At 41.7% G+C, this 16,038-nt stretch overlaps 1 protein-coding gene across 1 annotated transcript; it reads right to left on the minus strand.

Annotated features, from left to right (window-relative positions):
• Positions 1–665: 665 nt before the first annotated feature.
• Positions 666–1,223, minus strand: LOC124126681 (ribosome-binding protein 1-like). Its single transcript, XM_046490179.2, has one exon. It carries the CDS (start codon positions 1,221–1,223, stop codon positions 666–668), a length of 558 nt encoding a protein of 185 aa, XP_046346135.2.
• Positions 1,224–16,038: the final 14,815 nt, after the last annotated feature.

Here is a 16,038-nt window from a genome sequence, read left to right on the forward strand (position 1 = left end):
AGCTTATAATAATAATAATAATAATAATAACTACAGATTTATATAGCGCCGGTATCCAGTTTGAAGAACTGCTCAAAAGCGCTTCATTTGAGTCTACACAAAAAAGAGACGTTACACAGCTAGGAATGTTTATCAATGTCGTCATGTTTGTCTTCTTCGATTTATATAACCTATTTTGATTAAACTATTGTTTTCGTAGTCGAATTCAATAATAAGAATAGACTGTGTATTTATTTTCTTCGGTTCATCGGGGTATGAATAAAAAAAACGAAGTGCAAACTTTTGAAAGATTCATACAGTTTTCACATCGGGTTTTCGACTCATACCTCAATGAACCGAACACAATACCCAGTCAAAACTTCGATGTAATCCTAAATTCAGATAGTCAGCACGTTAGATTACCATGCCGCAGTTTAACATGAATTCCCCACTCAGACACAGTATACTGACTCCGAACCGACCAGTCCTTGTTTTAGCCCCTTAATGCCGAGCGCCAGACAGGGTAACAACAAGTACCATCTTTTAACGTCTTTTGGTATGACGCGTCTGGGGATCGAAGCCCGGACCTTCCGCTCTCCGGGCGGACGCACTACCACTAGACCACGGAGGCAGTCGCCCCAGGTAACATCAGGTGGTGACATCATAATGCAGTACTATCAACTGCTTTATCTTCTTTCCAGACCTATATGGACGGGACTCAATGGATGACCAACCAGATGCGTCTCCCTCTCACTGATGTCCGACGTGTCAACCTTCGGGGCCTCTCTGCACTGCACAGTCTTCGCATTTGCTATGTGCTGTGCTGATTGCCCCTGACGACCTTCACCTTTACCCGACGTGTCAACCTTCGCGGCCTCTCTGCACTGCACAGTCTTCGCATCTGCTATGTGCTGTGGTGATTGCCCCTGACGACCTTCACCTTTACTTGACGTGTCAACCTTCGCGGCCTCTCTGCACTGCACAGTCTTCGCATCTGCTATGTGCTGTGGTGATTGCCCCTGACGACCTTCACCTTTACTTGACGTGTCAACCTTCGCGGCCTCTCTGCACTGCACAGTCTTCGCATCTGCTATGTGCTGTGGTGATTGCCCCTGACGACCTTCACCTTTACTTGACGTGTCAACCTTCGCGGCCTCTCTGCACTGCACAGTCTTCGCATCTGCTATGTGCTGTGCTGATTGCCCCTGACGACCTTCACCTTTACTCGACGTGTCCCAAGACATATTCCTATGTTTAGACACCACTTCAATTGCTGCATTTTAATGTTCATAATGTGACATGCTTATGTATTGCTGTGTTAATGTTAAAATCATCAATACCGTGCCATTTTGTTGTGATGCGTTCGTCAAGGAGAGCCACCCGTTATTGCAGTACCACATGACATGCCTTGATTGAAGTTAGTTTTGATCCTTCTCCCCTTTGATTGCCTACTAATTTGTGGGCGCGTCAAGTTTTGTGCATAAATAAAATAATCACGTGACTCATGTCCCGCCACGGTATGTATTCCTACGCCTGGAATGTTTATCAATGTCGTCATTTTTGTCTTCTACGATTTATATAACCTATTTTGATTAAACTATTGTTTTCGTAGTCGAATTCAATAATAAGAATAGACTGTGTATTTATTTTCTTCGGTTCATCGGGGCTTGAATAACGGTCTTTATTCAGGCTATCTCAAACACACCTTGGCTTGGACACACAGCGCGCATCCTGAGAGATATCAGCAAAGGCCTGCCCAGGGGGTTAGTCTCCATCCTGGTACCTCTTCTGGCGTTCCGGGTTGGGGACTTCTCCCTGCAGACATTGTACAGCAAGAAGACCTCAACCTGGATCAGTGGAAAATACCTCACGACAAGGCTCCGGCCAAGTTCAAGCCTAAGGAGAAAACGGCCATGGCCCCTTAGGCGCCACGCCCGGTGCAGAAAACAGAAGACCCTTCCTCCGACACCCCAGCCCACCAAAGGACCCCCACCAAAGGACCTCCCTCCCCTCGAATCCAGAGGGGAGGAGCCTTTCCGCACACCTGAGGGCACCGGACACGAGAGGACGAGATCTCCTCTTCCGAGGATAGATACGACGGCCACCGACAGGACCATCCCTCAACGACAGCACTACCCAGACTGCCCTGGTCTAGGTCCCAGAAGAGGAGATGGACACCCAAGACTGGAGTCGCAGAGCTGATTTCATCCCCTGGAACAGCAAGAGACCACCCCGTCCCCTGTATCGAGAACCATCTGGGCGTGGGGGACGAGAGGTTCGAACATGATATCCACTGTTACCAGGAGCTCCAGGAGTTCTTGGCGGATTGTGATATCTAAACAAATCCGGCCTTCATTGCCAACACAGTCGTCAAGCTGACTGGCAAACTCTTCCGGACCTTCAGCGACCAGTAAGCTCCTGGCAGGGTCCCTCCACCAGCCGCTCCCAGGGCCCTTGTCCCACACAAGCTCGCCAGCCGACGCTGGACCCCACCCCCTCCAAACCAAGTCCAACTTTTTCCATATTATTATGTCATGTATATACACCGGATAAAGACTGGTCACCAATAGATGCTTCACTTGGCTGTTGTAAGGTAAGACATGTTCACTTCATATCTGTTGTATGTTCTTAAACTATATTCCTATTTTTCCTGTTTTCTATTGCATTGTATGTTTTTAGTTCCTTTGAATATAATCAATATTTCAAATTAGGCATTATTGATTAAGGTCACAAGTGAATTCATATTGATAGTTAGGTTAGATAATGTAGCACCAAAACAAATTAACAATACAGTCCAATTAGAATATAAAATATATTATAATAACGTTTAGACATTGTCGGGCTTGTGGAAGCAAAGTCATTCTTGTGCAGTTGTTGTCAATCTTATATTTTATTGAATGTTTGCAATCAAAGTGTATGTAAATGAATGGACCTTTAATTAATTACTGTGTGTGTTCAGTTCAAATGATTCAAACTACCCTTGTTACTTATGTTCAAACAATGTACTTATAAAGCGAGGTGAACATACTGTAGACGCAAAACCCGTGAGCGTACATAACACTTGTTGTTTTATTCAATTGCGTATTTATTGCTATATTTTCATTATTGTTGAGCTCTATTTATGTATACATTGTACACATTCAATGACATGCTGTTTGGCATATGGTTTTTGGTTATTAACTTTCATTTAGATAAAAAAAATCTTGTCATATTTTTTTACTAGCATATTGAAATTGTGCATTAATATTTGTGTTTTTTTATTATTTTGGTTTTAGTTATCTTCTGCTTGGTTGTATTAAGATAAAGCTTATCATTACGTTCTTAAGGAATATCAAAGATCATGCAAGATTATTTTAGCTATTCGTAACACATGTAGTACGTGCCTTACCGAAGAGGTATCTAATTTATTTGGAATACTTGTCCTCAAGTGTCCTAGTTTCATTGTTCAAAAACGCAATTGTTTATTTGTATGATACATTGTCAGCGAGATTTGTACCGAACTTTTAATGCATAATTTTAGGAATATTTAAATTGTCTTTGGTTGTACCTTGCTCATGTTTTATTGTGATATGTAAATGACTGATGAGATACACCGAATAAAGAATGGCCACAGATAGATGTTCCTCTTGGCTGTTTTAAGGTGTGCGGTCCCACGCTAGTTCCCCGACAACAAATTGTAGGGATTATAATCAGCCTAGACCAAACATTAACCTTTAAGGGTTATATAGGTCATAAGGTTTAGTATACGTTCATGATGAATAGATACTATTTGTTCAGATTGCATAGATTTTCACGTGGCGTGTGAAGACCTAACTACAGAGAGCCTGCATCATGTCCAGGCACACAACGAGCATGTTTAATGCATCATAGTTGTCATCTCTATTGCAATAATAAGAATAGCATTTCCAGTGGTGAGCAGCTGCAATATTGGTGATGAGGCTTAAATGAATGTTTACTCACTCAACAACACGACATACCAATGCCGAAAAAAGAATTAATGTGTGGTATTCTACAGCCAGCATACCAAGGTTACAAGAGTCATCCAGAAACTTGTCTTGTTGCAAACCTATGGATATATAAACATTGTCCAATGCAATGAAAACATCTAAACACAAAGCCGTATACTCTCCCAAGAAAGAAACGCACAGGGTTAATTTTAAGAATGGAAAAAACTTTATTATAAATGAGACAACAAAGCGAAACTGAATCACACAGATGTCAAATATCACATGATTTGAGTCAGTGGTCAGCTGCACCACTTCATAACTCAATGTCACCACAATTGTAACACTGCACTAGACGGCGGCTTTGACGTCAGTATCCGTTGTGACCAACGTCATCTTGTAGCACTGCTCGTATCTCCTTGGCATTGACAGTATAAATCTCCGGAACCGAGCCTGGGGTAGTCTTGCTCATTCCTCCTGCAGTGCTCGCCGAAATTGTTGCAGCGTCATGGTTGACGGCGCCGGTCTCGTCGATAGAGGTTCTGCGGAAATAGGAAATGGCCACCCACATCATCACACTTCGCCCATCAAATCTGTCCAACTAAAGCCAGATATGGTCGATGCGCTCATTTCGACGTCTGTAAACTCGGATTCTACCGTCACGACGTTGCAACAGGAAACGTGATTCATCGCTGAACAAGAATCTTTGGCAGTTTCTCGAATTCCATCTTTCGACGTTTCTGCACCAACAAGCATGTGATAGGCGATGATGACGTTGCACCACAGGTCCAACATAAGGTCTTCATGCACGAAGCACACTTTCTCGTAGACGGTTTCGTATTGTCTGTACAGACTCTCTCCCCAGACCTGGGACATTTCCTGCGGTTTCAGTTGCTGGGACTGACCTGTTGCGAAGATGGAGCACCCGGATGCGAAGATCCTACGCAGCAGTTGTGATCTTGGGCCTACCAGTTCAAGGACGGCCGTAGGTGGATCCAAGTTGTTGGTAACGCCTCCAGAGGCGTGAAACGGTGCTGTGGTGAACATTCAAATGACGTGCAACGGACGATTGTTAGTGAGTGAGTGAGTGAGTGATTGTTATTCTCCGGCCCCTAGACGTCCAATGTCGATATTTCGGTCTTCTGCACGCAATCCCGGCATATCGAATGTCTCGATAAAAACACAAAAAGCCGAATGCTATGTACCCTGGTGTCATCCCTTTAAACCCCTCATCTTGGAAAACAACTTTCCCAATTTGCACGGGCATCGCGCATTATGATCCTTTCAACGTGAAATTGTCATGTATTTGTTTTATCAGGTGGTGTTTTGGTGATTGGTTACGATTATGAACTTACATTCAGTGAGTGAGTGAGTGAGTGAGTGAGTGAGTGAGTGAGTGAGTGAGTGAGTGAGTGAGTGAGTGAGTGAGTGAGTGAGTGAGTGAGTGAGTGAGTGAGTGAGTGAATGGGGATGGTTTGTACAAAGGTCTTCAGCGTGACGAGAGAACGTTGTAATCACTAGACTACCCCACCGCCCCAACGTCTAAGATTAAGTGAAAATACTAACCATGTTAGTAACAGCAAATGTCATAAGTTAAGTTATATTGTTCGACCGCTGAGTGTGTATGAAGTCAGGCGGACATATGGCAGTCCTCTTGTTTTAGTTCAATGTAAACAAGAACGATCGAACACAAACATGGCGGTACGATAGCATTGCCATTCAGGATACTTGTGTGGGTGCAGTCAGGGAACCAAATGTCACTGTGCGTGTAAGTAGAACACAGGATGACAGGCGTCACTACAAACAACTCTAACAGACTTGGAGACTGTGGATGGCCGTGAATCCCCGCAGTGTCACGTGACGCACTCCAGTGACTGGGAGACGCATCTGATTCTCCATCCATAGTATGCCATCACCGAAAGTCTGGAAGTAAGCAGAAGGCGACTGGGTAATGGTGGAGACTGGTAGAACTCATTTGAGTTAGTTACTTACTGTAAGACTGATTCAGACACACTGCTATTGGTAATACAGATAATTCAGACGCACTGATAAGGGTAAGACCGATAATTCAGACACACTGATAAGGGTAAGACCGATAATTCAGACACACTGATAAGGGTAAGACCGATAATTCAGACACACTGATAAGGGTAAGACCGATAATTCAGACGCACTGATAAGGGTAAGACCGATAATTCAGACACACTGATAAGGGTAAGACCGATAATTCAGACACACTGATAAGGGTAAGACCGATAATTCAGACGCACTGATAAGGGTAAAACGAGAAGGAAATGAGGCGAGAGTTTCTTGAATAGAGTATGACTTATATCAGCATGTTTGGTTTGTATGTGGCTGAAATTAGCATGCATTGAGAAGAGTTTGGCAACTGAGATAATCCTGCTGTGTTTAGTGTACAACTGAGATAATCCTGCTGTGATTAGTGTACAACTGAGATAATCCTGCTGTGATTAGTGTACAACTGAGATAATCCTGCTGTGATTAATGTACATCTGAGATACTCCTGCTGTGATAAGTATACAACTGAGATAACCCTGCTGTGATTAGTATACACCTGAGATAATCCTGCTGTGATTAGTGTACAACTGAGATAATCCTGCTGTGATTAGTGTACAACTGAGATAATCCTGCTGTGATTAGTGTACAACTGAGATAATCCTGCTGTGATTAATGTACATCTGAGATACTCCTGCTGTGATTAGTATACACCTGAGATAATCCTGCTGTTACTGGTGCACAAACACGGAGTTGTGTTTAATTCAAGTTGTTATTTATTTCTTGTTGTGTGTCTCATGGGAACTTTACCTTGAACGAAGTCTCCATGATCTGGATCTCAATCATGTAGTTGTTGATGTTGTGGACAGTGATGTTGTCAAGGACGTCCTCCTGCCCGAATGACATACCCTGGCGCGTGTTGAAGACAAGCCTCGATGTGTCGCCCCATGTCCACCTCAGAGACAGGAGCAAAGGGAGATCAGAGTTCGTCATCTCAAACTGCACTTCGTTACTGTGAAACAAAATATGGATGTATAAGGATTGTTCATGATCTAATAAGGAAATACATCTTCTATGTTTGGACATTTCATGTAGTCCCACTGTAGATTAGAATAGTTTAGAATAAGGGTTCGAAATACATAGTTAATAATACAGAATTGAATGGATTCATTTCTCAAACACACTATATTAAATAGCAGCACTTAAGTGTTACTTATGTAGCAGTTGGTTTGAAATATCTCCCCAACAGTAATACATGATACGAATGACTTTGTCTCCATCTTGAATTTCAACCTGGCTGAGTTGTTTTTTTCTGTTTTTCTTCGCTGTCCATGGCAACCAATATAGTTGTTCATGGTCACATGGTGCTAATTTCAAATTGCATGATACCTGAAGACAATCCCGATTTGTATTTATGTTCAGTATGAATCTGATACTTTACTCCTGGAAATAAAACAACTGGAAAAAGCCATTACCAAAATAAACACCCTGAAGTAGAGCTGAATACTGCCGTTTTTAGCTGTGAGTGAGTGAGCTAAAAACATTGTATCAGCATTATTTCAGCCATATAGCGACGAGACCAAGTTTAAAATGTTAACAATTGAGTCATTTATGAAAAGAAATACTTCAATCAATTCATGAAAAATATTTGAGCATACTATATTTAAAAACAGTTGATGAAACATATTTCAGCATTACAATATCATGTATACAGTTTTAAAGCACGAGCTATAGGCCACCAGTAACCAAAGCTAGGCCACCTCACTGGGGATCATGGGGACTTACAGTACCTCGGCTTCCTGCATGATACCCCAGCAGCATTTACGTCATCACTTTAGTGGTTGTGCCAATATTTGGAAATACTCATCAGTGAGTTGGCTTAAAAACACTGGTTGATGATAGTTACATCGATTATGATAGGATTACTGTCACACAGGGGAACAATATTTTTACGTTACGTTACGTTAACCTCCTGGACAGAGCCTTCAATAATGTCAGTTTATAATAGAATCACACCAAATTTAAAAACAACAACATGCATTTAATACTTCACATTCATGAACATAATTAAATTTATTATAAAGACCAATTTCTTTCGAATAGCTGATAATGGGATGCCCTCTGACACGGAAAAGAGATCTTTCAGGTATATGCTTTGACAAGGATAATCCCTTGTGACTGCAAAGTCCACACAGTAAACTACGGTTATGGATGCCCTCTGACACGGAAAAGAGATCTTTCAGATATATGCTTTGACAAGGATAATCCCTTGTGACTGCAAAGTCCACACAGTAAACTACGGTTATGGATGCCCTTTGACACGGAAAAAAAATCTTTCAGATATATGCTTTGACAAGGATAATCCCTTGTGACTGCAAAGTCCACACAGTAAACTACGGTTATGGATGCCCTCTGACACGGAAAAGAGATCTTTCAGATATATGCTTTGACAATCATAATCCCTTGTGACTGCAAAGTCCACACAGTAAACTACGGTTATGGATGCCCTCTGACACGGAAAAGAGATCTTTCAGATATATGCTTTGACAAGGATAATCCCTTGTGACTGCAAAGTCCACACAGTAAACTACGGTTATGGATGCCCTCTGACACGGAAAAGAGATCTTTCAGATATATGCTTTGACAAGGATAATCCCTTGTGACTGCAAAGTCCACACAGTAAACTACGGTTATGGATGCCCTCTGACACGGAAAAGAGATCTTTCAGATATATGCTTTGACAATCATAATCCCTTGTGACTGCAAAGTCCACACAGTAAACTACGGTTATGGATGCCCTCTGACACGGAAAAGAGATCTTTCAGATATATGCTTTGACAATCATAATCCCTTGTGACTGCAAAGTCCACACAGTAAACTACGGTTATGGATGCCCTCTGACACGGAAAAGAGATCTTTCAGATATATGCTTTGACAATCATAATCCCTTGTGACTGCAAAGTCTACACAGTCAACTACGGTTATGGATGCCCTCTGACACGGAAAAGAGATCTTTCAGATATATGCTTTGACAAGGATAATCCCTTGTGACTGCAAAGTCCACAGAGTAAACTACGGTTATGGATGCCCTCTGACACGGAAAAGAGATCTTTCAGATATATGCTTTGACAAGGATAATCCCTTGTGACTGCAAAGTCCACACAGTAAACTACGGTTATGGATGCCCTCTGACACGGAAAAGAGATCTTTCAGATATGTGCTTTGACAAGGATAATCCCTTGTGACTGCAAAGTCCACACAGTAAACTACGGTTATGGATGCCCTCTGACACGGAAAAGAGATCTTTCAGATATATGCTTTGACAAGGATAATCCCTTGTGACTGCAAAGTCCACACAGTCAACTACGGTTATGGATGCCCTCTGACACGGAAAAGAGATCTTTCAGATATATGCTTTGACAAGGATAATCCCTTGTGACTGCAAAGTCCACACAGTCAACTACGGTTATGGATGCCCTCTGACACGGAAAAGAGATCTTTCAGATATATGCTTTGACAAGGATAATCCCTTGTGACTGCAAAGTCCACAGAGTAAACTACGGTTATGGATGCCCTCTGACACGGAAAAGAGATCTTTCAGATATATGCTTTGACAAGGATAATCCCTTGTGACTGCAAAGTCCACACAGTAAACTACGGTTATGGATGCCCTCTGACACGGAAAAGAGATCTTTCAGATATATGCTTTGACAAGGATAATCCATTGTGACTGCAAAGTCCACACAGTCAAGTTTTAGCTGTAAGAGATTGTTATCTGTCCCCCACACAGAGGTAAGTAAGTGACTACAGTACAGTAAACTACGGTTATAACGAACACGCTTATAACGAACTGACGGATATAACGAACTAACTTTTTAGTCCCGACTATTTGCCGTAGTTATGCTGTATATATGCTTATAACGAACTTCGGTTATAACGAACTAAAAATAGTAGTCCCTTTGAGTTCGTTATAACCGTAGTTTACTGTATGCAGCTGTAAACACAATTGCCACATTTGAACTAACATTTGATAATAGCGTTACATATAGTAGATGTTAAAAATGATTCATTGATGACTTGTTAACATGTGTCGACTTGGTGATAAAACACATTGTACGGCTCAATCAGTGACTTGATATGCTGATAATCAATAGATTTATTTTATATATTCATGACTTGTCGATCTATATAAATAAAATACTGACAGGCTTTATGTGACCCTTCATGCACTTACTATTCAGAGATGTCACCTGAAGCAGTCATCCTGAAGGTCATCCCATCACCAAGGTCAAAGGGCAAGTGCTCTGTGTGGTCCATTGTCGGTAGCTGAACAAAATGTTAATAATGCATATATTCAATTAACGTTTTCTGCCAGTGACAGACATAGTAAACAAATGTATGTACACATTTATGTTGATTAGAATATAAACAGTGTCAAGGTAGGTAATAATTGAGATCTTTCCATAAACTGACATCTCTTTCTGTAAATTAGACCACATGCACACTGAATGGATCTGTTTTACAAGAGCAGCTATGAACATGATCTTTTCCAAAGATCACACGTACCAAAGACAGCATGACTTGCCCATGATAACATGACGTGCATTTGATCGTCACACTTTCCCAAGATCCATCTCTCAGACAGGATGAGGTTCCACTTGCAGTGACGACGTTGAAGGGATCCTGGCAAACGTCTTCCACGGCAGTGTTGATGATGTCTACACCTGGACGGGCGTTGGCCAGTCTGTACCCATCACACGACACTGGAACATTGTATGTGGTGAACTGGAACATTGTATGTGGTGAACTGGAACATTGTATGTGGTGAACTGGAACATTGTATGTGGTGAACTGGAACATTGTATGTGGTGAACTGGAACATTGTATGTGGTGAACTAGAGCATTGTATGTGGTGAACTGGAACACTGTATGTGGTGAACTGGAACACTGTATGTGGTGAACTGGAACATTGTATGTGGTGAATTGGAACATTGTATGTGGTGAACTGGAACATTGTATGTGGTGAACTGGAACAATGTATGTGGTGAATTGGAACATTGTATGTGGTGAACTGGAACATTGTATGTGGTGAACTGGAACATTGTATGTGGTGAACTGGAACATTGTATGTGGTGAACTAGAGCATTGTATGTGGTGAACTGGAACACTGTATGTGGTGAACTGGAACACTGTATGTGGTGAACTGGAACATTGTATGTGGTGAATTGGAACATTGTATGTGGTGAACTGGAACATTGTATGTGGTGAACTGGAACAATGTATGTGGTGAATTGGAACATTGTATGTGGTGAACTGGAACATTGTATGTGGTGAACTAGAGCATTGTATGTGGTGAACTGGAACATTGTATGTAGTGAACTGGAACAATGTATGTGGTGAACTGGAACATTGTATGTGGTGAATTGGAACATTGTATGTGGTGAACTAGAGCATTGTATGTGGTGAACTGGAACATTGTATGTGGTGAACTAGAGCATTGTATGTGGTGAACTGGAACATTGTATGTGGTGAACTGGAACACTGTATGTGGTGAACTGGAACATTGTATGTGGTGAATTGGAACATTGTATGTGGTGAACTGGAACATTGTATGTGGTGAACTGGAACAATGTATGTGGTGAATTGGAACATTGTATGTGGTGAACTGGAACATTGTATGTGGTGAACTAGAGCATTGTATGTGGTGAACTGGAACATTGTATGTAGTGAACTGGAACAATGTATGTGGTGAACTAGAGCATTGTATGTGGTGAACTGGAACATTGTATGTGGTGAACTAGAGCATTGTATGTAGTGAACTGGAACATTGTATGTGGTGAACTGGAACAATGTATGTGGTGAACTAGAGCATTGTATGTGGTGAACTGGAACATTGTATGTGGTGAACTAGAGCATTGTATGTGGTGAACTGGAACATTGTATGTAGTGAACTAGAACATTGTATGTGGTGAACTGGAACATTGTATGTGGTGAACGGGAACATTGTATGTGTTGAACTGAACATTGTATGTGGTGAACTGGAACATTGTATGTGGTGAACTAGAGCATTGTATGTGGTGAACGGGAACATTGTATGTGGTGAACGGGAACATTGTATGTGGTGAACTAGAACATTGTATGTGGTGAACTGGAACATTGTATGTGGTGAACGGGAACATTGTATGTGGTGAACTAGAACATTGTATGTGGTGAACTAGAGCATTGTATGTAGTGAACAGGAACATTGTATGTGGTGAACTGGAACATTGTATGTGGTGAACTAGAACATTGTATGTGGTGAACTGGAACATTGTATGTGGTGAACGGGAACATTGTATGTGTTGAACTGGAACATTGTATGTGTTGAACTGGAACATTGTATGTGTTGAACTGGAACATTGTATGCGGTGAGGTGTTGAAACATATATACAGCAAATGGCTGGGACCAAAAATATGTTCGTTTTATCCGTTAGTTTGTTATAAGCGTGTTCGTTATAAACGTAGTTTAATGAACTAAGCATTGTTTTTTATTGGTTTGTTTTGCTACATTTAAGGCGAAGCTGTGTTATTTGTGGTAAAATTCACTTTACTGCAACCCATATTCATGTTTAAATTGTGTAATGAAAAATGTTCAACAGTTCTTTAACAAGATGTGGGGCGGTCGGGTAGCCTAGTGGTTGAAGCGTTCGCTCGTCACGCCGAAGACCCGGGTTCGATTCCCGACATGGGAACAATGTGTGAAGCCCATTTCTGGTGTCCCCACCGTGATATTGTTTGAATATTGCTAAAAGAAGCGTAAAACCAAACTCACTCACTCACTTTGACAAGCTGCCTTACGCATTCTAAATCATTCAAGTATGATTACGGGTGTGTTTGGGTGGATCTGTATTTTACACGGGACACGTCAATAGTTCGCCATATTCGCCTGCTAAATCATTCCTCTTACAATGATTGCAAATTCTTAACTAGTTATACTTTCACATTGTTCCTTCGCTATTGACAATCAGTGGTTTGTAGATCGCATCTTGATAAGAATTGGATTATTAGGATTGTTCGTCAGTCGTAATATGACGGATTATACATGATCAAATATATATATATATATATATATATATATATACACACAGAACATATATATATATACAGAACATATATATATATATAAAGCACAGTAAAGCACTCTCTCAAAAAAGAAACGCAACCCCAGTCTGAAAATGTTAGAAAGCCCCAAAAAGAAAAATGTTGATTGTAAATACAGTTTTTTCTGATATGCACGGATACCATGTACACTGTTTATTAACGTAAGCGCCCAAACACATTAATTTTCGTGCACAAGGGCATTTTATTGTTACTTTTATCATAGTGAGCAAAATGTTCACGTGGCCCATGCCAAAAGCCTCATGCACGTGCAATTCATGGAAAGAGCAGTAGAAGTATGGGTTTATAAAAGCACGTGTTGATTAGCGATTCACTCTATCATTTTCACCGAAAGACAAGGTCGAATGTGCCACGGTTGAGTGCTGCAGATCGAAATATCGCCATTGGTCTTATTGAGGCCGGACAAAGCTTTGGAAACGTTGCCTGGCACCTTAATATTCATAAAACAACGATTTGGAGCCAATACACCCAGTTTCATGCAACTGAAGATCGCCCCAGAAGTGGTAGGCCAAGTGTCACCACACCACCTCAGGATCGATTCATCCGGGTCACCCACCTACGTAATCGGCTAGCCACACCTACCGTCACTGCAACACAGGTGCCAGGTTTGAGAAGAGTGTCCGCACAAACAATTAGGAACCGTCTACGAGAGGCCGGTCTACGTGCAAGAAGACCACTTATTGGACCTGTTTTACGCCACGAACATCGACGCCAACGACTCAGTGGTGCACCAACGTTCGGATATGAACCCTCAGAAACTGGAGGCGCGTCTGGTTTAGTGACGAATCACGTTTTCGCTTACAACGCCGTGACGGAAGACAGCGTGTCTATAGAAGAGGAAACTAACGTTTTGCCCCGAAATGTGTCGACAGATTTGGTGGAGGGAGCGTCATGGTGTGGGGAGCCATGTCTTACAACCACAGATCAGACTTGGTGATCATTCGTGGCAATTTGACAGCACAGCGCTATATCAATGATGTCTTACAGCCTCATCTTCTGTCGATTATCGACCAACAGAGGGAGCTCTATCAACATGACAACGCCCAGCCGCACACTGTTCATGCAACAGTGAATTTTCTCCAGAATTCTAACGTCAACGTGTTACCATGGCCCTCCCGATCACCAGACATCAACCCAATCGAACATCTTTGGGATTATCTGGACCGACGAGTACGTGCACGTACACCGCCGCCGCAGACGTTGGATGCACTAGCCGTTGCACTGCAGGAGGAGTGGAGAGCAATCCCTCAGGAAAGAATCCGGCGTCTAATCCGTTCTGTTCCAAGGAGGTGCAATGCTGTGATCGCAGCTCGTGGCGCTCATACGAGGTACTGAGAAAGACGCCCACTTGCGTCAAGTCAATCTTAGTGAGAGAACTGTCGAAGCCTGGACCTAAACCTGCATAACTGTACTGCCACCATGCCAAATTTCATGTTGTTGTCTTCAATAATAAATGTGTTATAATAACTTGAATATTGAGATAAACATCTTGAAAATATAGGGGTTGCGTTTCTTTTTTGAGAGAGTGTAATTGGCTAGCGCTTTCAGCTCGTACCACGCTCGAGTCTCATCAAGTCACAGCTACCTGATGAGACTCCTACGTTGTACAAGTTGAAAGCGCTAGCCAATTAAAACTGTGTTCAATCTTATTCCCACTTATTTAATTATAACTATGTATATTTGTATAGACGTTGTATCGTCCGTGGTTCTAGGCCGTGACCACGTCAAACCAAAAGACTTCAAAGATGCTACTTGTTACTGAGAGGATGCAACAGGGGGATCTCTGCTCGGAGGTTGTGTTATCATCCCCGGGAATCAGCATGGCGCATCCACGTCAACTATCGACCGTTGTAATTGTTCCTTGAAATGATTACACATATGCCGCGTTGACGGAGAGTGAACCAATAGTGGTCATTGCCTCATTAAAATTTAAAAACAAATAAGGCATCAAATAATGCTTTCTTTCCAAGTGGGCTTGCGAATCCGAAGTTGTATTGCCTCTAGTCTCAGCAACCCATGGGCGCAAAGTGTCAGAGAGATCAACTGTCTCCCACGCCGCGGGGCTATCCCAAACATACACAAACATCTGTACCTTTCAAACGCAGCTGTGATACTTTAATCTCGGAATTCCTCATACATTTTAGAATCCAATGCGAAAAACTCTACTTGTTTGAAATGTAATTAAAGCAGAATTCAGGTTTTGCACAGTATTTTTTTACTTCTATATAGTGAGATCCATTCGTTTAATTGTTGCATACATTGGCTCCCGTGTTTGAGAAAATTCATGAGAAGAGGATCATAGCACGAAATAAAAGTATATGCATTACAATGATCAGGTAATTTCAAAAGAATTTGTAAATGTACAGTCCTGTTTGACGCAGTGCCTGACGCAAAACCACGCACAACGTTGACGGTAGTTAAACGATCTACATGTCTGACGAACTATCTTGGTTTCACTGGGAAAAAACCCCATTAAAACCAAATAACAGTACGCATATTGTAAGATAAATGGTATCTGATATACAATTGTATTAATCTCTACATATATCATGATAATTATATACCCTGTACCTATTGGCCAGTGTAATACAAGGCTCATCATCCTCTACATGCCCCCTTTCTCTAACCGAGCACACATTTACTTCGCTCATGGCAGTAGTTTACCTCCATTGCTACTTTTATCCTGGTGAATTGGGGGAAAGACAAAGCTGCGGTGACACAATGAGTCCAGAGTGTATAGAAACATAGAACTGAGATAAATACACTGGAAAAATGAAGGACTCAATCTCAATATGTACCCCCAGTATAACTGACTCATAGCATCATACCCTCTACATGCATTACAGTGGGCTTAACCTTGAACTTCTTTATGTTCATAGACAGATATCGTTACATCTCTCTTAGGTAAGTCTCTATAGCCTTGCCTTAATATGACTGAGGA

The sequence above is a fragment of the Haliotis rufescens genome, unplaced genomic scaffold (genome assembly GCF_023055435.1).
Source record: "Haliotis rufescens isolate VD_foot unplaced genomic scaffold, xgHalRufe1.0.p SCAF_14, whole genome shotgun sequence".
Lineage (NCBI taxonomy): Eukaryota > Metazoa > Mollusca > Gastropoda > Lepetellida > Haliotidae > Haliotis > Haliotis rufescens.

Excerpts from the sequence above, each read along its gene's own strand:
- LOC124126681 (XM_046490179.2), bottom strand. The coding sequence starts at position 1,223 with ATGTCTTGGGACACGTCGAGTAAAGGTGAAGGTCGTCAGGGGCAATCA.